The sequence below is a fragment of the Scyliorhinus torazame genome, chromosome 8 (assembly GCF_047496885.1).
Source record: "Scyliorhinus torazame isolate Kashiwa2021f chromosome 8, sScyTor2.1, whole genome shotgun sequence".
NCBI lineage: Eukaryota > Metazoa > Chordata > Chondrichthyes > Carcharhiniformes > Scyliorhinidae > Scyliorhinus > Scyliorhinus torazame.
Genome location: NC_092714.1, coordinates 271,361,982 through 271,387,486, shown reverse-complemented (window position 1 = coordinate 271,387,486; position 25,505 = coordinate 271,361,982). Strand labels below are relative to the sequence as shown.

Here is a 25,505-nt window from a genome sequence, read left to right as displayed (position 1 = left end):
AGCTATGCAGTATAACCTAAATAAATATTAAATATACTTAAATGATATAGCAGTGTACATTGTATGGTTTAGTTTAGGAAACAAGTTTATTTTAAATGATTTGGTCATCCTTTATTTTACAGATCAATAGTACCTCCAACAATTAACTGGTCATTGAAATAAAACTGCAAACAGATTTCACTTAATGAATAAAACTTCTTTATAGAGTAAGGAATCATTTGTGTTGTGGTTAAAGTTTATAAATATCTTGTACTTTAAATATATTGCATAAATTTTAAAGCCTATATAGAAGTTAACTATCAGTTCCCACCAAAAGTACAGATCCTTTTGATTTTTTTGCCGTTTAAAATGGCAAAACTTAACAACCCTCTTAGCATGCTTTATTAAAGTGCTTCAGTCTTGTGAAAAAGTGTTTTATATTTTTCCCCCAAACTACTGTTTCATATATTGATATGAAATCTTTTGGTATAGTAAAACATGCACATTTCTGCACTTCTGCTATTAGTCTTACTAGTTTTCACCAAGTAACTTTATAGTTCCGTATATCTGATTGTTTATTGCTCAACTGATACGGTCTCTAACTGTGCCTTCGCTTTAATAGCAGCATTTAGGTGTGGAGTTTTCAGTGTTAGTTACTATTGGCAACAGTTTCCAGCTAACAAGCCAAAAATCTCTTTACACAAAGTTCAGGCACCATACCATTGCTGAGATTATCCAACTCCTCTGCTCCAATTGCATTCAATTTAAATGCCAAAGATAGATAGGGAAAATATGATCTGTGATTTTTACAAACGTATATTAAAACATTTATATATTATGTGTAATGTGCATTAAAACATTTTGAATGGTTTTAGATGGTGGCTTAGTTGGGGTGATAATGGTGTTGGACCTTCAACTAAGCCAACCTTAAAACGTTGTTGATGATTGACATTCACATTTGGGATTTCTCTTGTGGGCATCCTTGTCAGATTCCACCAGAAAAGCTGGAAATCTGAGCATGGGAGACATACCTTTCCACCACAAGCATACATTGTCTTGTCTTTTCCCTCCAACAGAAAAATTGAAGGAGGTAAAATAAAGTATAAATAAAAGATTACAGACGACAAAATAAGACAGATTTTCTTTCAGGGATTTGGGGAAGCACAAACCGATATATGGCATAAATCATAGTGGATTCAACTTTTCTGCCACATCTTTGATTTTACAGTGCAAGTTTATAGTTCTGAACATTGTTAGAGATAAATACCACCTAGCCATTAAGCTGGGATAACCATGGGTTTATAGTTCTGTGCTTGGCTACACTTTTCCATTCCTTGACCCTGGGTTTTGGTACGGTGAATCGGGCAGTTATATCTAACCTGTGCCTCTTGGAGCTGCAAATTCACTCACACTGGAGTTCATTTCCCTTCCATCACACCATGATTGTGTAGACTGGTAGTTACTGAGTGATCTACTGGTGCTTCTACTCTTGGTTGTTTCAGTCGTCTGCCAGTTTTTCCACAGAAAACACTCTCAAATTCCTTGAAGATAAAGAATATTCAACTATTTGCCATTTACTCTATCAACATTACTTGTAATATATATATATATGTAACTTGCGACTAAAATGAATTAAGTCTTATTTAATACTCATGATCCTAAAGTCCTAATTCCTTGTAAATCATACACATCTTTAATGAGTCTGGCTGATCTACCTCATTTGTGGAAATCCCAGGATACCACAATTAGCCCTGTAGCCAGACATTATGAGGCACTAAGACAAGGGGCGGGATTTTCCACTCCCACGCCGAAGTGGCCGCGCCGTCGTGAACGCCGTCGAGATTCACGACGGCGCGGAACGGCCCCGGTCGATTCAGGCCCTGACAATGGGCTAGTATCGGGGCCGCGTCATCTACACACGCCAGGCCTTGTCGCCCGCGTAAAAGCGGCGCCGCACAGATGACGCGGCCGGCGCCGCATAACGGACGTCATCCGCGCATGCGTGGTTGCCGTCCTCTCTAAGTCCGCCCCGAAAGCAGATGGGGGACGGATCTTGCGGGGACGTGGAAGGAAGGAGGTCCTCCTTCAGAGAGGACGGCCCGACGATCGGTGGGCACCGATCGCGGGCCACCCCACATTCCAGGTGAAGCCCGGTGCAGGATCCCCCCTCGCCCCCCCCCCGCAAGCATTCACGCACCGCCCACGACTGCAGCGACCAGGTGTGGATGGCGCCGGGGGAACCCGCCGTTTTGGCCTGGCCGCTCGGCCCATCCGGGCCTGAGAATAGCGGGGGTGCTGGAGAATCGCCATTTTCGGTATCTCTGGCGATTCTCCGGCCCGTGAAACTCGACCGGGCCGTTCCCGCCGCTTGGGAGAATCGCGGGAGGGCGTCGGACCGGCGTCCCCGGAAATTTTGGCGGCCCAGGCGATTCTCCCAACCGGCGTGGGAGTGGAGAATCGCGCCCAAGGTGTGCACCTTTCACAAAGAAAAGAAGCATTTCAACCTTTGCTTGAAGGTTTTCTTCTTTGCGTGGCACAGGTTGTGAAGTAATCAAATTTATACTTGCTCCTCTTTTCTACGTTGTTGAGGCTAGGGCTGGATTCTTAATCTTTTGAACCTTGCTGATAATGAGCATCTGGACCCGTAGCTGGGATATTGTGGACAATGATATTGCTACTATACCCTTCTTAGAAATTCAGGTAAGAACCAGTCTGGTACAGGCTTCATACATACCTCTCTCACGTGGTTGAGCAGCTTGTATTATGCATGATGCTGTGTGAAAATAAAGTGCATTGAAATGGATACATGAAGCTGTGGGGATATAGATCAGGAAAATAGCTACCACTGGTTTTGAATGAAAGTTCTCTTAGAAGGTCACATGTCCTAGTGATTTTTCCTAATAAATTTATTTTCTATCGCCGAGACTTTCCGGCCCCACTGTGCCGGGTTTTCCTGTGGCGGATGTGGCAATCCATTGAAATCCCTGTTGACTTATACGGGGCTGGAAGATCCCACAAGTGGGAGGGGCCAGAAAATCCCACCCTATGGTTTGTGGACCGTAACCTAATAAAACATTAATTTTCTCTTCAATGACAAAGTGACCACTGGATAACAAGTTTTACATTCAAGTATATAAATTATTTTACAAAATAGTAGACAAAGGATGATTTCAACAAGTAAAGTAATATTTTTTAAATGAAAAATTATGGACTTTATATCGGAATTACACAGCCTGCCGATTGACTCTTCAACACTGATTCCCTAACTAGGGGAAATAATCATTCCTAATTAATTCTATCCATAAGTTTTAATTTGGAGAACCTTTATTCAATATTCTCTTAAGCTGCTCTTTTCCAGTGGACATAATGGCAGTATCTCAAACTCCCTCTCACATCATATATGATGGTAAACTACATTTATTTATTTTTAAAAAAAATTTAAAATACCCAATTCATTTTTTCCAATTAAGGGTCATTTTAGCATGGCCAATCCACCTAGTCTGCACATCTTTGGGTTGTGGGGGTGAAACCCACGCAAACACAGGGAGAATGTGCAAACTCCACACAGACAGTGACCCAGAGCCGGGATCGAACCTGGGACCTCGACGACGTGAGGCTGCAGGGCTAACCCACTGCATCACCGTGCTGCTCATAAACTACAATTATGATCCTTGATGATAGTTTGCATGTCAAAAATAACTTCCCTACATCTAGGAATTAAAGATGCAAATACAATAGGACGGTGGCTGGCAGGGTTATAGGAATCTCCTTTCTTCAGGATTATAAGACCACAAGAATAGGAGCAGAATTAGGCCACTCGGCCCATTGAGTCTGCTCCACCATTCAATCATGGCTGATATTTTCTCAGCCCCATTCTCCTGCCTTCTCCCCATAACCCCTGATCCCCTTATTAATCAAGAACCTCTGTCATAAAGACACTCAGTGAATTGACCTCCACAGCCTTCTGCGGCGAAGAGTTCCATAGATTCACCACCCTCCGGCTGAAGAAATTCCTCCTCATCTCTGTTTTAAAGGTTCGTCCCTTTAGTCTGAGATGGTGTCCTCTGGTTCTAGTTTTTCCTACAAGTGGAAACATCCTCTCCACGTCCACTCTATCCAGGCCTCGCAATAACCTGTAAGTTTCAATAAGATCCCCTCTCATCCTTCTAAACTCCAACGAGTACAGACCCAGAGTCCTCAAACGTTCCTCATACGACAAGTTCTTCATTCCAAGGATCATTCTTATGAACCTCCTCTGGACCCTTTCCAAGGCCAGCACATCCTTCCTTAGCTACATAGAACATACAGTGCAGAAGGGAGCCATTCGGCCCATCGAGTCTGCACCGACCCACTTAAGCCCTCACTTCCATCCTGTCCCCGTAACCGACCCACTTAGGCCCTCACTTCCACCCTATCCCAATAACCCCATCTCACCTTTTTGGTCACTAATGGCAATTTATCATGGCCAATCAACCGAACCTGCACGTCTTTGGACTGTGGGAGGAAACTGGCGCACCCGGAGGAAACCCACGCAGACACAGGAAGAGCGTGCAGACTCCGTACAGACAGTGACCCAGCAAGGAATCAAACCTGGGACCCTGGCGCTGTGAAGCCACAGTGCTATCCACTTGTGCTACAGTGCTGCCTCCCTTGGCCCCACAACCCAAAGATGTGCAGGGTAGGTGGATTGGCCATGCTAAATTGCTCCTTAATTGGAAAATAAGAATTGGGTACTCTAAATTTATTTTAAAAAGATTAGAGTCAGAAGAGAAAAGTGTGCCAAACAAAGTTAGCAGACGAGCTAGAAACTATTCAGTATTCCTCATTGAATGAGGTTTAAAATATTGATTTTGTTGATGAGCTGATGGTGCCGAATGAATATAAATGAGGATGGGCTGGACTGAAGATTTCTGTGAGGACTGCAGGAGCACTACTGCTTCTCATGGGTCCACAGATAGCTCTCTTACATTTTGGTGAAGTCTCTTCAGGATTGCTGGTTAGGGCTTTCAACGCCAGGAGAACCAGGACCTGCACCATGTACCTCTGCCATTTTGTTAAAATTGCAATCATACAACAGGTGTATGTGCTCGATTTATTTAATTGTCCAGCCTACCATTTGTTCTGGTCCCATTTAAAGGCGTGCCTGAAAGTTGATTCACGAATGGGGGCACAAGGTCCACACTAGATTATCAACTGCTTTTTATTTATTTTTCAGGCAGGAGAACGTCTCCCCCAACATTTCTAATACTTGTCTATATTAACTTGATGCAAGTAAACTTGTTCTTGCCTCCTTAAACCCTTTCAGCATGTTACATGATGTGTCATAGTGCACTGACTATTCTAGTTCTATAAGTGCAAAGTGTAAACTACACAAAGCATTTCTTTCAGGCACAACGGGGTGGACTCTCGGATTTGAAGACTAAGTGCTGAAGCCGGCGTGGGAACAGTGGCGATTTATGCCAGAAAAAACGGTGCAAAAGCTGCACCGATCCTCTGTCCGGTGGGGGGCTAGCAGGCACGCAGCGTAAAGCCCCCGGCTCCCCCCGGACTATGGCGGTGCTGGACTCAGTCTGGCGTTGCCACGCGAGGTTCCCGGAAAAAAACATAAGTGTTCCATGCCGTTGGGAACTTGGCCCATCGGGGGAGGGCCTCAGGTGATGTCCTGAGGCCATCCCGCCGGCATTCGTTTTTGAGGGGGCGGAGCATCGCACAAGTGCGCCGCCCCCCGATTTCGGCGCAATATGGGATTCTCTGGCCGATCGCGGATTCAGAGTCGCGACCGGAGAACCCGCCCAACAGGTTTTGAATACTCCCCAGCATAAGAGTAAATTGCTTTCCTACACCCACAAAAAGGAGGACAAATCCAAACCGGCTAATTACTGACCTAACAGCCATTTCTCAGTCACCAGCAAAGTGATGGAATGAGTCACTGACAGTGCTATCAAAATTACACTTAGTCAATAACAACCTGTTCACTTATGCCCAGTTTGGGCACGACCAGGCTCATTTAGCTCCAGACCTCATTAAAGACTGGGTCCAAACATGGACAGAAGAGCTGAATTCCGAAGTGAGGTGAGAGTGACTGCCCTTAATATCAAGGCAGCATTAACCGATTGTGGCATTAAGGAGCCCGAGCAAAACTAGAGTCAATGGGAATCAGGGAAAGACTTTCCACTGGTTGGAGCCATACTTAGCACAAAGGACAATGCTTCTTGTTGTTAGCGGTCAATCATCTCAGTCACAGGGTATCACAGTAGGCGTCTCCATCTACAACTGCTTCATCATGATCTTCCCTCCAACATAAGGTCAGAAGTGGGGATGCTCACTGTCAATTGTATGGTGTTCAGTATCATTCGCAGTTCCACAGATACTGAAGCAGTCCACGAGATTTTTTTTAATTCGCTCATGGGATGTGGGCATCACTGGCTGGGCAAGCGATTTATTGCCCATTACTAATTGTCCTTGAATGGAGTAGTTTGCTGGGCCATTTCAGAGGGTGTTTTTAAGAGTCAACCACATAGCCACATTGATATGGTTCTGGAGCCAAATGTAGGCCAGGCCAGGTAAAGATGACAGATTTCCTTCCCTAAAGAACATTTACCGTCAAACCGATGGGTTTTTAATGACAATCGGCAATGATTTGAAATGAAATGAAAATCGTTTGTCACAATTAAGCTTCAAATGAAGTTACTGTGAAAAGCCCCTAGTCGCTACATTCCGGCGCCTGTTCGGGGAGACTGGTGCGGGAATTGAACCGTGCTGCTGGCCTGCCTGGTCTGCTTTAAAAGCCAGTTATTTAGCCCTGTGCTAAACCTGCCTCTGATTTCATGGTCATCATTAGACGTTTAATTCCAGATTTTTAATTGAATTCAAATTTCAACATCTGCCATAGTGGGATTTGACCCAGAGTCCCCAGAGCTTTAGGCTAGGTTTCTAGTTAAGCGTTGTCAGTTTCTAGCTGACCACTTCAAAGTTACTCAACCTTGAAGGTAGGTGATTGGAAACACTTCTGTTGAAGTGTTCCAGGAGCAGTCAATCAAAGCTTGATGTTTAGAAACATTGGTTAGCCCACTTCAGAGTTACTCAACCGTGAAGGAGATGAATGGAACAATGCTGACAGCCGGGGTGTGTGGAAACTGTCAATCCCAGTTTAGTAAAATCAATATCAAAGAAAAATGAATGAAGGCTTGCAGATCAAAGATCTGAGGGGGTTTAAACTCAGCTGACAGATTTTCTCTTTGCAGGAATTGACAGGCTGTTTCCTGTGTCTGGGCCAGGCAGGTATATTGCCCAGGTGAGTGTTAACGCAGTGATTTTTTTTCACTGCCTCTATCTGGATGCTCTCTAGCTTCCAGACAGGGGTCTCTCTTCTGAGGGGAGGAGGGGGGCCTTCCTGGCAAGGGTCTCTGTTATAACCTGCCTGTTTACCACTGGCTGGGGACTAATGACAATCCCACAATCCTTTGGGAGTATGAGCTTCCCCAATGAGGGGGGTGGAGAAATCATTAGCAGATTCCCTGCATAAATAAAGCTGCCAGTTTGGAATCGGCTAGAGGAGAGTGAGCAGCAAGGGAGTTGCTGCTGTATATATACGTTATTGTAAATAAATGTTATTTCTTTCTATCCTTCAACTCGTGCTGGATTCTTTGTGGCCCTCACAAAACTGGTGACGAGGGTTAAAGTGAATAGCTGTCTACACTGCTGAAACCACCTCCCTGGATTTTTGTTGGATACAGGTTGGAAATTGTTTTCTATTACACCATGCCTCTGTATGGACGTTTGGATGTTTTTGACGCTGCGCTGGAAAGCTGGAACCAGTGTGCACAATGGATGCATTACTATTTCCGGGCAAACAACATCACCGAAAACGAGCGTCAGGTGGTCATATTGCTCACTGCCTGCGGCCTGCATACTTTGGGGTGATTAGGAGCCTTACGTACCCAGCTGCGCCGGACACCAAAACGTTTGATGAACTTGTGAACGTAGTGGGGCAACATTTTAACCCAACCCCGTCCACGATAGTCCAGCGTTACCGGTTTAATACCGCTGAGAGGACACCAGGAGAATCCCTTGCCGAGTTTCCATCCAGGCTACGCAGGATTGCGGAGCACTGTGACTATGGTGAGACCTTGTCAGAAATGTTACGCAACCGTTTGGTTTGCGGTATTAACAATGCGGCCCCAGAGAAAGTTGTTAGCTGAGCCAACATTGACTTTTCAACAGGCCATTCAAATAGTATTGTCCCGAGAGAGCGCAGAACGGGGAGTGCAGGAGCTACAGGGAATGGAGGTGCATGCCTTGGGGCGCAACCCCTTCCGTCCGAAAATGTCCCCCCGCACTCCTGCGGTACCTTGGGCGAGGCGAAGTCTGGATCGACGCCAGTGGCTGTTGGACATTCCTCCCCGAAGGGAGCCTTCTCCAGAACCAATGGATGAGGAGGCATGTCCGTGTCAGACTTGTGGGCCCTGACCCCGTCGCGGACACCGGTCCTGGGGGCGCCAGAGGCGCCGTTGTTCTGACAGAAACTGGGGCCAGCCCAGGGGCCGTACCTTCCATTTGGATGAACCTGCTGCGACTACTCCCGAGGACGTGGAGACGGAGGACAACTGCCTGCAGCTGCATTGTGTGGCAGCTCCCCGTGTGGCCCCCATTAAGGTGACCGTACGGGTCAATGGTCATCCGCTTGAGATGGAGTTGGACACTGGCGCAGCGGTCTCCATGATCGCCCAGAGGACATTCAACCGCATCAAGCAGGGTATGCAGACCTTACATTAACCGACACACAGGCCAGGTTGGCCACCTATACGGGGGAACCATTGGACATTGCAGGAACTACAATGACCCCTGTTGTTTATGGACGCCAGGAGGGGCGTTTCCCACTTATCGTGGTGCGCGGCCACGGGCCCAGCCTGTTGGGTCGGGACTGGTTGCGCCATTTGCGGTTGCAATGGCAGCACATCCTCCAAACAGTTTCTGGAGGGTTGACAGAGGTGCTAGGACGGTACCCAGATGTATTCCAGCCCAGTTTGGGGAAAATAAAAGGGGCCGTAGCCCATATCCAAGTCGAACCAGGAGCCACGCCGCGCTATTTCCGGGTGCGCCCAGTGCCTTACGCCTTGCTCGAGAAGGTAAAAAGGGGAACTCACTCGTTTGGAGACTTTGGGAACTATCAGGCCCATCCGTTTTGCTGACTGGGCAGCACCAACTGTACCTGCAATGAAGCCAGATGCCACAGTCCGCTTGTGCGGCGACTATAAACAGTGAATACGGCTTCCCGGCTTGACCGATATCCAATGCCTCGCAAAGAGGATCTCTACGTGAAGTTTGCAGGCGGACTCTCGTTCACGAAATTAGATATGAGTCATGCCTACCTACAGTTGGAGCTGGACCCTGCCTCCCGGCCATATGTAATGATTAATACACACCAGGGCCTGTATGAATATACAAGGTTGCCCTTTGGGATATTCTCTGCCTACGCTATTTTTCAACGCGTCGTGGAGGGCATTTTGAGAGGTTAACCGCTTGTCGCTGTCTATTTAGACGACGTTTTGATTACGGGGACGTCGGAGCAGGAACATTTGGAAAATTTGAAGGCTGTTCTTAGATGCTTTTCGGAGGCTGGAGTCGCACAAAGTGCGTCTTTCAAGCGAAGGAAGTAGTCTACCTGGGTTATTGGGTGGACCGCAAAGTTTTGCACCCTGTCGCAGAGAAGGTGCGCGCAATTCAACAGGCCCCCGCCCCGACTGACACTTTGCATCTTCGTTCTTTTCTCGGCCTCGTAAACTATTACGGGAAGTTCCTCCCTAATCTGGCAACTACGCTGGCTCCGTTGCACCTTCTGCTAAAGAAGAATCACACCTAGGTTTGGGGTCAGCCGCAAGAATCCGCTTTCCGGCGGGTAAAACAACAATTGTCGTCGTCTGGGTTACTAACCCACTATGATCCTGGAAAGCCTTTGCTCATCACATGTGATGCATCCCCGTATGGTATTGGGGCCGTCCTGTCCCACAAGATGGAGAACGGGACCGAGCGGCCGATAGCTTTCGCCTCCCGCACATTGACTGCAGCGGAAAAGAGGTACGCGCAGATCGAGAAGGAGGGCCTGGCAGTTGTCTTTGCGGTGAAACGCTTCCACCAGTACGTGTATGGCCGCCACTTCACTATCGTGACTAATCATAAGGCTCTGCTGGGACTTTTCTGAGAGGATAAGCCAATACCGTCCATTGCTTCTGCACGGATCCAGCACTGGGCTTTGTTGCTCGCTGCCTACTAGTATTCTCTGGAGCACAAACCAGGAACCCAGATAACGAATGCCGACGCATTGAGCCGATTGCCTTTATCGACCGGCCCATGTCGACCCCCACGACCGGTGAGGTGGTTGCAACCCTAAATTTTATGGACACCTTGCCTGTCACGGCATCACAGATCCGTGAGTGGACCCAGACGGAGCCAGTTCTGTCAAAGGTTCGGTAGTCCTGTATGGGAAGCAGCATGGACAGCTCCCAGGCGAGTTGCGGGCATTTTCCTCCAAGCTGTCAGAATTTAGCGTGGAAGATGGTATCCTCTTGTGGGGGACGCGTGTGATTGTCCCGGAAAAAGGAAATGAAAATGGCTTATTGTCACAAGTAGGCTTCAATGAAGTTACTGTGAAAAGCCCCTAGTCGCCACATTCCGGCGCCTGTTCGGGGAGGCTGGTACGGGAATTGAACCGTGAGGGTGGCCTGCCTTGGTCTGCTTTAAAAGCCAGCTCTTTAGCCCAGTGTGCTAAACAAGCCCCTGGTGAAGGAGGGTGTCAGACTCGTTTAAACAAGGACATGAGCTAATACTGAGAGACTTGCACAATGGGCATCCGGGTGTGACCAAAATGAAAATGTTGGCCCAGAGTTATGTCTGGTGGCCAGGCCTCGACACCGGCATTGAGAAGGTGGCCCAAAACGGCTCCATTTGCCAGGAGCATCAGAAGCTTCCGCCGGCTGAGCCCCCTCATCACTGGGAATGGCCAGGGCGACCTTGGGCGCGCTTGCATGCGGATTTCGACGGCACTTTTTCAGAATCCATGTTCCTCCTATTAATCGATGCCCAGTCTAAATGGTTAGAGGTGCATAAGATGGTAGGCGTAACGTCCTGTGCAACAATCGAGACGATGCGTTTGTCTTTCAGTATGCATGGCCTCCTCGAGGTGCTGGTCACGGACAACGATACTCCGTTCACAAGTGAGGAGTTTGCGAGGTTTATGAAGATGAACGGCATACGTCATATCGGCACCGCCTCATACCACCCGGCTAAAAATGGGTTGGCGGAGCGCACAGTGCAGACATTCAAACGAGGCCTAAAGAAGCAGTCTTCCGGGTCGATGGACACGAGACTGGCTCGTTTTTTGTTTTCATATAGGATCACCCGCATGCGGTGACTGGGGTAGCTCCCGCGGAACTCCTAATGGGCTGGAGACTTCACACCCACCTTAGCATGGTTTTCCCGGACATTTGCGCAAAAGTACGGCAGGGACAGGGTTTTCTCGCCATCAGCCGATTCGGCAGTTTGCGCCCGGTGACTCAGTGTTCGTTCGGAATTTTGCTGGTGGTGCCCAGTGGGTCCCTGGCGTATTCTTTCGCCAACCAAGCCCTATCTCTTACCAGGTGTAAGCCCAGGGTCGTCTCCAGCGCAAGCATGTAGACCACGTTCGGTCCAGAAGACCATCCCTTCCAAAGATTCCCCGCCCCCGGAGCTCATTGCAGAACCATGTGGAGATGGGGACGCCAAGATGACGGAGGTAGCGGACTCCGACTCCGAGATGGAGACACAGGACGCCTCAGAGGGGGAATCCTCGGGCCATGGATGTACAACCGTTACGCCGTTCATCACGGAAGCGCCGTTCTCCATCTTGTTACACGCCGCCTGATCCAGCGCCTCGCGCAAATGGTGCCCAGCCTGCGGCAAAACGAGTCCGACGCCCTCCTTCGCCAGGGTCTTCGATGGATTCCTTGGACTTTGGGGGGGGAGGGATGTTATAACCTGCCTGCTTACCACTGGCTGGGGACTAATGGCAATCCCACAATCCTTTGGGAGTATGAGCTTCCCCAATGAGGGGGGGGGGGGGGGTGGGGGGGGGGGGCGGAGAAATCATTAGCAGATTCCCTGCATAAATAAAGCTGGCCAGTTTGGAACCGGCTCGAGGAGAGTGACCACCAAGGGAGATGCTGCTGCTGTTGTGTATATATACGTTATTGTAAATAAATGTTATTTCTTCCTATCCTTCAACTCGTGCTGGATTCTTCGTGGCCCTCACAAAGGTCTCTCATCTTGGAGGGGGGCTTCCTGATAGGGGTCTCTCTTCTGGAGGGGGGGGGATTACTGTTAGGGATCTCTCTTCTGGATGGGGTCTCCTTAATTTGAGGGTCTCTGTTGGGGGTCACTACATTTATGGCGTTTCTGAATGGGATTCGCTTCTTTAGGTGTTCTATCTGGGGTTTCTTTATTTCGGGGGTCCCTGTGAGGGAGGTGGGGCGGGTCGAGTAATCCCGTACTGGGGAAAGGAGAGGAGGGGACCCAGAAGATCTGGGTGGGGGTTGCTAAATTTTGCTGAGGGGGGTGAATTGTTATGCAGTGGAAGGAATGGACCTTGCTATCAAGCCGCCCGCTCAAAATGCAAACCGAAAGCGGGATTCACTTGGGAATCCCTCGCAATCCTCGTCGTGCATAAATCTGCATGGTTAAGGATTGGGATTTGCTTCCTGGTCAGTTGCAATTCAGCTCTGGCGGGAGAACATAGGGCTGGATTCTCTGATTTGAGGCTATGTCCGGAGGAAGCGTCAAGTTTTACATGAAAAAGTCGGTGCCGCCCCCACACCGATGCTCCGCCTGGTGGGAGGTTGTTAGCTGCGCCATGTAAAAGCCAGTTCTCAACAGTAACTCTGCTACCAGCGGCGCTAGCAGAGAATTCGGCCATTTTATTCTAAAGGCTTAACCTTTAGAAACACCCTGGAAGGTGTATTACTATCTTTTATCATGGGTTTACAACTTTCTGATGTAACTGCCAATACTCTGGGGTCTACCCTCTTCACATAAAAAGAGCCGGGAATTCGAAAGAGCGCGCAAGGAACCAGGAGTTCGAAAAGAGCGAGCGAGATGCCAGGAATCTCAAGATCGCGAGAGGAGCCAGGAGTCTAAAGAATGCGTGAGGAGCTGGGGAATCTAAGAGTGCGAGAGGAGCCGGGATTCTAAAAAAGCACGGAGAGGAGTATTTTGAAGGGGCGCGTAGAGGAGCCGTGGGGCTTGAAAGAGCGCGAGAGGAGCCTGGAGTTTGAAAAGAGCGCGAGAGGAGCCTGGAGTTTGAAAGTGCGCGAGAGGTAGCCGTGGGATTGAAAAGAGCAAGAGAGGAGCTGTGAAGCGCGAGAGGAGCCTGGAGTTTGAAAAGTTGTTGCGAGGAGCCGGGGTGTTTTAAAAGAGCAAGAGAGGAGCGTGAGCTTGAAAGAATGAGACAAGCCAGGAGACTAAAGAGCGTGAGACAAGCTGGGAGTTGAAAAGAGCACGAGAGGGTGGCACGCGGCACAGTGGTTAGTACTGCAGCCTATGGCGCTGAGGACCTGGGTTTGAATCCCGGCTCTGGGTCACTGTCCGTGTGGAGTTTGCACATTCTCCCACGTGTCTGCGTGGGTTTCACCTCCACAACCCAAAGATGTGTGCCAGGTTGGGTGGATGACCACGCTAAATTGCCCCTTAATTGGAAAAAAAAACCATTTGGGTACTCTAAATTTATTTTTAAAAGGAATAGAGCACGAGAGGAGCCGTGAGTCTGAAATAGGTCGAGAAAGAGGGCAGGAGTTTGAAAGACCACGAGAGGAGTCGGTTGTATGAAAAGAGCACGAGAGGAGCCGGGAGTTTGAAAAGTGCGCGATAGCAGCCGGGAGTCCGCGAGAAAACGTGGGAGACTAAATGAGTGCGAGAGGTGCTGAGAGACTAAATGAGTGTGAGAGGAGCTGGAATCTAAAAGTGCAAGAAGAGCGTTTGAAAAGTGCACGAGAGGAGCTGGGAATTGAAAAGAGTGCAAGAGAAGCCGGGCGTTTGAGAAGAGCATGAGTGAGAGGAGCCGTGAGCTTGAAAAGAGCGTGAGAGGAGCCGGGAAGACTAATGAGTATGAGACAAGCGGGAGTTTGAAAGAGCACGAGAGGAGCCGGGAGGTTTGACAAGAGCAAGAGCAGAGGCTAGGAGTCTAAAAGAGTGTTTGAAAAGAGCAGGAGAGGAGCCGGGAGTTTGAAAAGAGCTAGAGCGGAGCTATGAGTCTAAAAGAGTGTTTGAAAAGAGCGTGAGAGGAGCTGAGAGACTAAGAGTGCAAGAGGTGCCGGGAATCTAAAAAAGCGCAAGAGGAGCATTTGAAAAGGGCGCGAGCGGAGCCGTTTATTGACAGCAGCTTTCCGTGCTTGGAGGAGGAGTTTGAGCTGCCCGGGAGGAATGGGTTCCGCTACCTGCAGGTGAGGGACTTTGCGCGGAGGCAGGTTCGACCTTTTCGCACCTACTGCCCCAGGGAATACAGGACAAGGGTAGTGTTGAAAACAGGAGTGGGGGAAGGGAAGGACTCAGAAATTTACAAAGAACTCATGGAATGGGAGAGAACCAGGATTGGTGAGATGAAGTGAAAATGGGATGAAGAATTGGGCAAGGAATTAGAGGCGGGATTGTGGGAGGATGTGCCGGCTTAGTCTGATACAATTCAAGGTGTTTAACAGGGGCGCATATGATTGTGAAATGAAATGAAAATGAAAATCGCTTATTGTCACAAGTAGACTTCAAATGAAGTTACTGTGAAAAGCCCCTAGTCGCCACATTCCAACGCCTGTTCGGGGAGGCTGGTACAGGAATTGAACCGTGCTGCTGGCCTGTCTTGGTCTGCTTTAAAAGCCAGCTCTTTAGCCCTGTGCTAACCAGCCCCACGGGGAGAATATGGCCCATATGAGCAGGTTCTTTGAAGGGCTGGAAGCTAGGTATGGGCGGTGTGCGGGAGGGCCCACAATCCATGTCCACATGGTTTGGCATGTCCGAAGCTTAGAGGATTCTGGCAAGGATTTGCCGATGTCATGTCTACGGTATTGAAGGTACAGGTGGTTCTGAGTCCAGAGGTGGCTATCTTTGGTGTGTCAGAAGACCCGGGCGGGATGCAGGGGGCGAGAGAGGCTGATGTTTTGGCGTTTGCCTCCCTGGTAGCCCGGAGATGGATCTTATTGGCGTGGAGGGACTCAAAACTCCCAAAATCGGGAGTATAGAGGTTAGTGACATGGCCGGGTTTCTCAGGCTTGAAAAGATCAAGTTCGCCTGAGAGGATCGATGCTAGGGTTTGCCTGGAGGCAGCCGTTTATCGACTTCTTTGGGAAAAATTAAGCTGTCAGCAGATATAAGGGGGGGGGGGGGGGGGGGGGGGGGGGTGATAAAGAGAAAGAGGGAGGCATTGAGGGATGGTTGAGGTGGGAAATAGTTAGTGGGAAAGGGGGGACTGGGGAACTGTGTATGTAAGCCACGTTGCCTGGGTTTGGTTGTTGGTTGGGTGGGTGTTATTTGTTCTGTTGTTTTTTTACTCTTGAAATTTTTTTTTTTTTTTTAATTTAGTGTACCCAATTCATTGTTTTCCAATTAAGGGACAATCCCTGCACATCTTTGGGTGGTGGGGGTGAAACCCACGCAAACACGGGGAGAATATGCAAATTCCACATGGACAGTGACCCAGAGCCGGGATCGGAACCTGGGACCTCGGCGCCGTGAGGCAACAGGGCTATTGAAAATTGGTGTTAAAATTATATATGCCTTGATAAAATATTTTCAAAAAATAAAATAAAAATGGCAGATGGAATTTAGCAGAGAAGTGTGAGGCCATGCATTTAGGGAGGTCAAAAAGTTATAGGGAGTACACAATAAATGGGAATATACGAAGAGGAAATGAGAGATCTTCGCATACAAGTACACAGGTACCTAAAGGCAGCAGTTGAAGTAGATAAGGTTGTAAAGCAGATGGAATGTTCTCCTTCATTGGCAGAGGTATAGAATATAAAGTACGGATATAATGTTGGAATGGTATAAAACACTGGTGAGGCCAAAACTGGAGTTTTTTGTGCAGTTCTGGTCGCCACATTACAGGAAGGCGTTATTCCTCTGGAGAGATTGCAGACGAGGTTTACTATAATGTTGCCAGGGCTAGAAAAGTGCAGTTACCGAAGAGATTGGATAGGTTGGGATTAGTTTCTTTGGAACAAAGAGGATGAGGATGACTTAATTGGGGTGTACAAAATTTTGAGTGGAAATGATAGAGTGAACAGGATAAAATTGTTTCCCTTGGTGGAGAGTTCTAGAACCAGGGGACATAAATTCAAGATAAGTAAGAAGGGACATGAACATAGAACATTACAGCGCAGTACAGGCCCTTCGGCCCACGATGTTGCGCCGACCTCTGAAACCACTCTAAAGCCCATCTACACTATTTCCTTATCGTCCATATGTCTATCCAATGACCATTTGAATGCCCTTAGTGTTGGCAAGTCCACTACTGTTGCAGGCAGGGCATTCCACGTCCTTACTACTCTCTGAGTAAAGAGCCTACCTCTGACATCTGTCTTATATCTATCTCCCCTCAATTTAAAGCTATGTCCCCTCATGCTAGACATCACCATCCGAGGAAGAAGGCTCTCACTGTCCACCCTATCCAATCCTCTGATCATCTTGTATGCCTCAATTAAGTCACCTCTTAACCTTCTTCTCTCTAGCGAAAACAGCCTCAAGTCACTCAGCCTTTCCTCATAAGATCTTCCCTCCATACCAGGCAACATACTGGTAAATCTCTGCGCCCTTTCCAATGCTTCCACATCCTTCCTATAATGCGGCGACCAGAATTGCACGCAATACTCCAAATGCTGGCCGCACCAGAGTTTTGTACAGCTGCAACATGACCTCATGGCTCTGAAACTCAATCCCTTTACCAATAAAAGCTAACACACCGTACGCCTTCTTAACAACCCTCTCAACCTGGGTGGCAACTTTCAGGGATCTATGTACATGGACACCGGAGGAAGAACCTTTTTAACGCAGAGGGTAGTGGGAGTCTGGAATTCACTGTCTGGGTTGGTGGGTGAAGGAAGAGACCCTAAACTCTTTTAAAAAGTACCTGGATCTGCACTTTAAGTGCTGTAAGCTCCAGGGCTATGGATCAGGTGAAGGTGGGATTAGACAGGGCACCTGGGTGTCCTTCTGTGCTTGTAACTGTTCTATAGTTCGATATGGGTACATATTTGTCAGGTTATATGCTACAAATGACTTTAATACAGAAGAATATGGATTTTTACTCTATTTTTTGAAAATATGTTTATTAAGAATTTTTAACAGAATTTTTCAACCATATAAACAACCCCCCCCCCCCGTTACAAAAAAGAAGAAAAAACTCGCATAGCAAGACATAAACATGGCAAATCAATATGATACACAACTTTGTACATTGGATTCCTCCTGTACACATCAGTTTTCCGGATCGTCTATGTATTTTCTTGCTCAGATGCTCCCCCGAAGAACCCCCCTTCGCTATCCCTCCCTCTCCCCCCCCCCCCCCCCCCCGGAAAGAGATATCCCCCCCCCTCCCTCTGGGTTGCTGCTGCTGTCGACCGAACTCCATCTAACGCTCCGCGAGATGGTCTAGGAACGGTTGCCACCGCCTGGAGAACCCCTGCACAGATCCTCTCAAGGCAAACTTTATCCTTTCCAACTTAAGAAACCCTGCCATATCATTTATCCAGGCTTCCACACAGGGGGGCTTCGCATCATTCCACACTAACAAGATCCTTCGCCGGGCTACCAGGGACGCAAAGGCCAGAATGCCGGCCTCTTTCGCCTCCTGCACTCCCGGCTCGTCCGCTACTCCAAATAGTGCTAGCCCCCAACTTGGCTTGACCTGGACTTTCACTACCTTAGATACTGTTCTCGCCACTCCCCTCCAGAACCCATCCAGTGCCGGGCATGACCAAAACATATGGACATGGTTCGCCGGGCTTCCTGAGCACCTCCCACATCTGTCCTCCACCCAAAGAACCTGCTCAGCCTCGCCCCCGTCATATACGCTCTGTGAACAACCTTAAATTGTATCAGGCTAAGCCTGGCACACGAGGAAGAGGAATTAACCCTACTTAGGGCACCAGCCCATAGACCCTCCTCAATCTCCTCCCCTAGCTCCTCTTCCCATTTACCCTTCAGCTCCTCTACCAGACCCTCCCCCTCTTCTTTCATCTCCTGGTATATTGCCAACACCTTGCCCTCTCCGACCCATACGCCCGAAATCACCCTGTCTTGAATCCCCTGTGCCGGGAGCAGCGGGAATTCCCTCACCTGCCGCCTCACAAACGCCCTCACTTGCATGTACTTGAAGGCATTTCCTGGGGGTAGTCCAAATTTCTCCTCCAGCGCCCCTAAGCTCGCAAACGTCCCATCGATGAACAGGTCCCCCATTCTTCTAATCCCTGCCCAATGACAGCTCTGAAACCCCCCGTCCATCCTTCCTGGGACAAACCGGTGGTTATCTCTGATCGGGGACCACACCGAGGCTCCCATCGCAGCCCTGTGTCGTCTCCACTGCCCCCAGATCTTTAGCGTTGCCAACACCACCGGACTCGTGGTGTACCTTGTCGGCAAGAGCGGCAGCGGTGCCGTCACCAGCGCCCCCAGGCTCGTTCCTTTGCAGGACGCCATCTCCAGTCTCTTCCATGCCGCCCCCTCTCCCTCCATCACCCAATTACGGATCATCGCCATATTGGCTGCCCAATAGTAGCCACTCAGATTCGGCAATGCCAGCCCTCCTCTATCTCTGCTACGCTCCAGGAACCCTTTCCTTACCCTCGGGGTCTTACTCGCCCACACAAATCCTAATGCTCCTGCTAACCCTCTTAAAGAAAGCCTTGGTAATCACAATTCGGAGGCATTGGAATACAAAAAGAAATCGCGGGAGGACCACCATTTTAATCGACTGTACCCTACCCGCTAGCGAGAGTGGCAACATGTCCCACCTTTTAAAGTCCTCCTCCATCTGTTCCACCAGCCGCATCAAATTAAGTTTGTGCAGTGCCCCCCAGCTCCTAGATCCCCAAGTATCAAAAGCTCCTTTCCACTCTCCTCAGAGGTATGTCGTCTATCCCTCTTCCCTGATCCCCCGGATGCACCACAAAGAGCGCGCTCTTTCCCACATTGAGCTTATAGCCCGAGAAGTTTCCAAACTCCCTTAGGATCTGCATGACCTCACCCATCCCCTCCACTGGATCCGCCACATACAGCAACAGGTCGTCTGCGTACAGCGATACTCGATGCTCCTCTCCCCCTCGGACCACCCCCCTCCATTTCCCCGACACCCTTAACGCCATGGCCAGGGGTTCAATTGCCAATGCAAACAGCAGGGGGGACAGGGGGCACCCCTGCCTCGTCCCTCGGTACAGCCGGAAATACTCCGACCTCCGCCGGTTCGTGACCACACTCGCCACCGGGGCTTTATACAGGAGCTTAACCCAACTAATAAACCCTCCCCCTCCCCCGAACCTCTTCAACACTTTCCAGAAATACTCCCACTCTACCCGGTCAAAGGCCTTCTCCGCGTCCATGGCTGCCACTAACTCCGCCTCTCCCTCCACCGATGGCATCATAATCACATTCAGCAGCCTCCGCACATTGGTATTTAGCTGCCTGCCCTTTACAAACCCCGTCTGGTCCTCGTGAATCACCCCCGGGACACAGTCCTCAATCCTCGTAGCTAACACTTTTGCCAGCAACTTGGCATCTACGTTGAGGAGCGAGATCGGCCTATACGACCCACATTGCAGCGGGTCCTTATCCCGCTTCAGGATCAAAGAGGTCGTCGCCTCCGACATTGTCGGGGGCAGGGTCCCCCCCTCCCTTGCCTCATTGAAAGTCCTTACCAGCAATGGGGCTAACAGGTCTACATACTTTCTATAGAACTCCACCGGGAACCCATCCGGTCCCGGAGCCTTCCCTGCCTGCATGCTCCCCTGTCCTGTAACCAGCTCCTCTACCCCAATTGGCGCCCCCAAACCAGCCACCTCCTGCTCCTCCACCCTCGGGAACCTCAGTTGGTCCAAGAATCGTCGCATCCCCTCTTTTCCCCCTGGGGGCTGGGACCTATACAGCTCCTCGTAGAAGGCCTTGAATGCCTCATTCACTTTCACCGCACCGTAGTTCCCCTTCCATCCTTGACTCCACCTATTTCCCTCTCTGTCATCCTCTTACGGAGCTGATGTGCCAGCATCCGGCTCGCCTTCTCCCCATATTCGTACATCGCCCCCTGTGCCTTTCTCCACTGTGTCTCTGCCTTCCCTGTGGTCAACAGGTCGAACTCCGTCTGGAGACTTCGCCTCTCCCTGAGTAGTCCCTCATCAGGGGCCTCTGCATATCACCCCCCCCATTATCAAGCTTCCTACCTCCAAGTCCGGGATGCGCCCCAACATACGTTTCATGAATCCAGCGTCGTCCCAGTTCGGGGCGTATACATTCACCAATACCACCCCCATCCCCTGCAACCTACCACTCACCATCACGTATCGGCCTCCGTTATCCACCACTATGTTCTCGGACTCAAACGACACCCGCTTCCCCACCAGTATTGCCACCCCTCTATTCTTCGCATCCAGCCCCGAATGTAACACCTGTCATACCCATCCCTTTCTTAACCTGACCTGATCTGCCACCTTCAGATGTGTCTCCTGAAGCATGACCACGTCTGCCTTCAGTCCCTTTAAGTGCGCGAACACTCGGGCCCTCTTAATCGGCCCATTTAGGCCTCTCACATTCCACGTGATCATCCAGATTGGGGGGCTACCCACCCCACCCCCCTGCTGACTAGCCATCTCCTATTTTAGGCCAGTCCCGTGCCCGGGTCTCCCGCACCCTCCAGTCCCCCAGACGGGGAACCCCCGCCCCGACCACCTCTTCCATTTTCAGTTCCCCCTCGGCCATTGCAGCAGCAACCCAATTGTCCCCCCCTCCCTCCCCGCTAGATCCAAATCTAGGTCTTTTGCTCCACCCATAATACTTCCGTAAGTCAGCTGACTCCTGCTGACCCTGGCCCCCCGTGTGGAAATCCCTCCTCATCCTTGCGCTCCTCCCTCCCCCCCCATCCCTAGCGCGGGAAAAAGCCTGCGCTTTCCCAAGCCAGCCCCGCCCCCTGTGGCACAGCTCCTGTTGCGGCCTTATCCTAATTCCCCCATCCCCGAGTCTCACCTCCCTCCAGTACCGACGCCCACATTTCCCACTGTCCCCCCATCAAAAACTCTGCCCCCATCCCCATTCATCGTCCCATCCGTGAAACATTCTTTACCCATATTTACAACCCCGTATACAATCATAGAATTTACAGTGCAGAAGGAGGCCATTCGGCCCATTGAGTCTGCACCGGCTCTTGGAAAGAGCACCCTACCCAAGGTCAACACCTCCACCCTATCCCCATAACCCAGTAACCCCACCCAACACTAAGGGCAATTTTGGACACTAAGGGCAATTTATCATGGCCAATCCACCTAACCTGCACATCTTTGGACTGTGGGAGGAAACCGGAGCACCCGGAGGAAACCCACGCACACACGGGGAGGATGTGCAGACACCGCACATACAGTGACCCAAGCCGGAATCGAACCTGGGACCAACATCTCCCCCACTACCACAGCCCCTCAGTTCGAGTCCAATTTTTCCGTTTGGATAAAGGTCCAAGCCTCATCTGGCGTTTCGAAATAGTGGTGTCGGTCCTGGAACGTGACCCACAGTCACGCTGGCTGCAGCATTCCAAATCTCACCCTTTTTTTATGCAGCACCACCTTGGCCCGATTGAAGCCAGCTCTCCTTTTTGCCACCTCCGCACTCCAGTCCTGATAAACTCGGATCACCGCATTCTCCCATCTACTGCTCCGCTCTTTCTTGGCCCATCTCAGGACACTCTCTCTGTCCGCGAAACGATGGAACCTCGCCACAATCGCCCTTGGCGGCTCACCAGCCTTGGGTCTCCTCGCCAGGACCCGGTGAGCCCCTTCTAGCTTCAGGGGGCTCGGAGAGGCCTCCGCACCCATCAGCGAATGGAGCATCGTGCTCACATACGCCCCAGCATCAGCCCCCTCCACTCCTTCGGGGAGACCTAGAATCCGGAGGTTCTTCCTCCGCGACCTGTTCTCCAGGACTTCGAATCTCTGCCCACCGCTTGTGCAGCGCCTCGTGCGCCTCCATCTTCACCGCCAGACCCAAGATCTTGTCCTCGTTCTCATTGGTTTTTTCCTTCACCTCTCGGAGCTCTACCGCCTGGGCCTTCTGGGTCGCCTTCAGCCCCTCGATCGCCAACAGCATTGGCGCCAGCACCTCCTTTTTAAGCTCCTCCATGCAGCGACTGAGAAACTCCTGCTGGTCCGGCCCCCATGCTGCTCGATCTCCGCCTTCCGCCATCTTGTTTTCTCCCCCTCGTTTCTGCCGCTGCTCCAAAGCTTCTTTTTTTGTCCCTCCACTTCTAGTCCCCTCCATACACTATGGAAGGGGGACCTTACTTCACCTTCCCACACGGGATTAGATCAAAAAAGTTCCGTTGGGGCTCCTCCGGAGAGCCCAAAAGTCCGTTCTAGCGGGAGCTGCCGAAATGTGCGGCATAGCTCCGCATCGCCGCAACCGGAAGTCACTCTTCTTCACTGTTGATGGAAGCATGCCTTCAATGGGTTTTGAAATGTTTCTATGGAAACCGTGTATGTCTGAATGACAAGCAACTTCAAAATTTACTTCGTCACTCACTTCCTCCAGAACACATTTTGGCATTATTGTTTTGTTCAACAGCAAATGAATCCACCTGCACCACGGGAATTTTTATCCCTTTACTCAAGTCAATTTCTAGTTCAGCCAAGGGATGAGCCAGAGCCTTCTGCACATGTTGGTGTTCCTCTCACTGACGCTTGAAAACTGCAACTCCATTTCCATTTTTTTGTAATTTCCTCCAAATATTTGTTTATTCTTTTATTTTCCAATGTTATTAATATTTTCATTCATTTTGGCAAATCCTCCAATGTTTCAGTTACCTTTCTTTCAGAGTGATCTGCAGAACCCTGAAGCAAGCTTAACAACTTCACATGGGAATTCCGTTAATTTTGGAATCTTTATTCCATGGCTGCTTATTGCTCCTTAGACTCGCAATCTGTTTCTTCAAATTTTCCTCATCTGCTTTTCAAAGTCTAGATCTGTTCTTCCATACCATGTTTTGCCTTTCTTGCACTCCAGGTTGCTTGGAGTTCAAGAATTTCTTTGCTGTTTTCACAATGAAGTTCCAAAAGTTTAGCGGTTTTGGTTTTTGACCCTGCATTCAACCAACTGTTCTGATTCAACAACAATTTATTTGCCTGTTCCAAGGTTTATTTTTACAATACTTAGAGACTTTTGACACATGAAATTCATCAAGTTTTAGATGGAGATATATCTTTGTTGAATTTTGTTTCTACAAGGTTATCGTTGAGATGTTTCAAGTCTTCATTGAAGTGTTCTACTTCCTTTGACTAACACTGAAGTGTTCTCACCAGTTCTCATTTTTATTAGCAAACTCATCTTCTGGGCGTGAAAGTGCGTTCTCTATACTGGTCAGTTTTTCCTTATTAGATCTTAATTCCTCACACAGTCTTTGACATTCCTGCATTTCTGATACCAATCTTTCTTGGTCTTGGTCTAGTGGCTTTGCATTTCATTCTGTACAGCTTTACAAGCTCGGTACCGCTCAACGGAGGAACAGCCCATGATGTTCCTCCTGAAAAATCTCTGTTTCTCTCATCTCAACTGGCTCTCTTAAAGCCCTCAGATATGGTAAGAATTTCAAAGCTGTCAAATCATTAGTCAGTATAAAATCTAACTCTTCCATGGGTAAGCTAGGAACAATTCTCGCTGTAACTATTCTGTTTACTAAGACATTTACAACAAGGGGACGGTTATCATAAATACCATGAATGCCCTCTATTAACACTTTCTCTTTCATCAAACAATCTCAAATGCAAATTGCATCCTCCGCTACCATCAATGAGTCTGAGGATTCTAAATTCCACCAGAACGCCCAATTTAGAACAAAGAAATGTACAGCACAGGAACAGGCCCTTCGGCCCTCCAAGCCCGTGCCGACCATGCTGCCCGACTAAACTACAATCTTCTACACTCCTGGGTCCGTATCCTTCTATTCCCATCCTATTCATGTATTTGTCAAGATGCCCCTTAAATGTCACTATCGTCCCTGCTTCCACCACCTCCTCCGGTAGCGAGTTCCAGGCACCCACTACCCTCTGCGTAAAAAACTTGCCTCGTACATCTACTCTAAACCATGCCCCTCTCACCTTAAACCTATGCCCCCTAGTAATTGACCACTCTACCCTGGGGAAAAGCCTCTGACTATCCACTCTGTCTATGCCCCTCAATTTTGTATTAGGTTATGATCCTGGATCGGGCACTCAAGTTCTTGGTACAATCCAGTTGAGAACCAATAATGATCCTATGGTGGAGATGCAGACACAAGCCAGAATTTACAGGAGGGGCTGTCAGCAACTTTAATGCGCCTGCAGGTGCATCTGGAGGAGTCCAACCGTCTTCAAGCACAGTAGATGGTGCTGACAATGTGTGGCACCCAGGCCAACACTGAATGGGTGGCGTCTGCGGTGAAAGCCTTGGGTGAGAAAAATCACAGCCATGAGGTCCAAAGCTTGGGGCAATCTGCGTGGTCAATTATTTTTTAAATTAATTCACGGGATCTGGCCATCGCTGGTTAGGCCAGCATTTATTGCCCATCCCTAGTTGCCCTTCAGAAGGTGGTGAGTTGCCTTCTTGAACCGCTGCAGTCCTTCAGGTGTAGGTATGCCCACAGTGCAGGGGAATTTGGCAGGGGAATGGGAACCGGATTTGTAGTCCAGCAACTAAGGTAGCCGATATTCAGGCCACATCATAGTACCGATCCATGCCTTAAGTTCACCCACCTTATTCCTGATGCTTCTTGCGTTGAAGTATACACACTTCAACCCATCTCGGTGCCTGCAAGTACTCTCCTTTGTCAATGTTCCCTTCCCCACTGCCTCATTACACGCTTTGGCGTCCTGAATATTGGCTACCTTAGTTGCTGGACTACAAATCCAGTTCCCATTCCCCTGCCAAATTAGTTTAAACCCTCCCGAAGAGTACTTGAAAATCTCCCTCCCAGGATATTGGTGCCCCTCTGGTTCAGATGCAACCCGTCCTGCTTGTACAGGTCCCACCTTCCCCAGAATGCGCTCCAATTATCCAAATACCTGAAGCCCTCCCTCCTACACCATTCCTGCAGCCACGTGTTCAGCTGTAACCATGGCCAGGTACATAGCAGGGGGAGAAAAGACATGTTAGCAGGGTGAGTATTCCCTTGCCCATCCAAATCTAACAGACCCTGAATTTCACTTCAGCTCCACCCTCCACGTTCTCACTAAACCCACCCCCACCGCTCAGCCGATATGCTCTCTTCCAAACTGCACCCCTGTCCCAAC

The 25,505-nt window shown here is 49.4% G+C and overlaps 1 protein-coding gene across 1 annotated transcript in view; it reads right to left on the bottom strand.

Moving 5' to 3' along the window:
- The window catches only part of LOC140428645 (transcription factor-like 5 protein), a 71,228-nt gene continuing 45,723 nt past the window's right edge, over window positions 1-25,505 (bottom strand). The window contains exon 6 of the mRNA XM_072515323.1: window positions 1-1,520. Within this exon, the coding sequence (XP_072371424.1) occupies window positions 1,398-1,520 (123 nt within the window). The 3' untranslated portion in view covers window positions 1-1,397. The remainder of the gene's footprint in view (window positions 1,521-25,505) is intronic.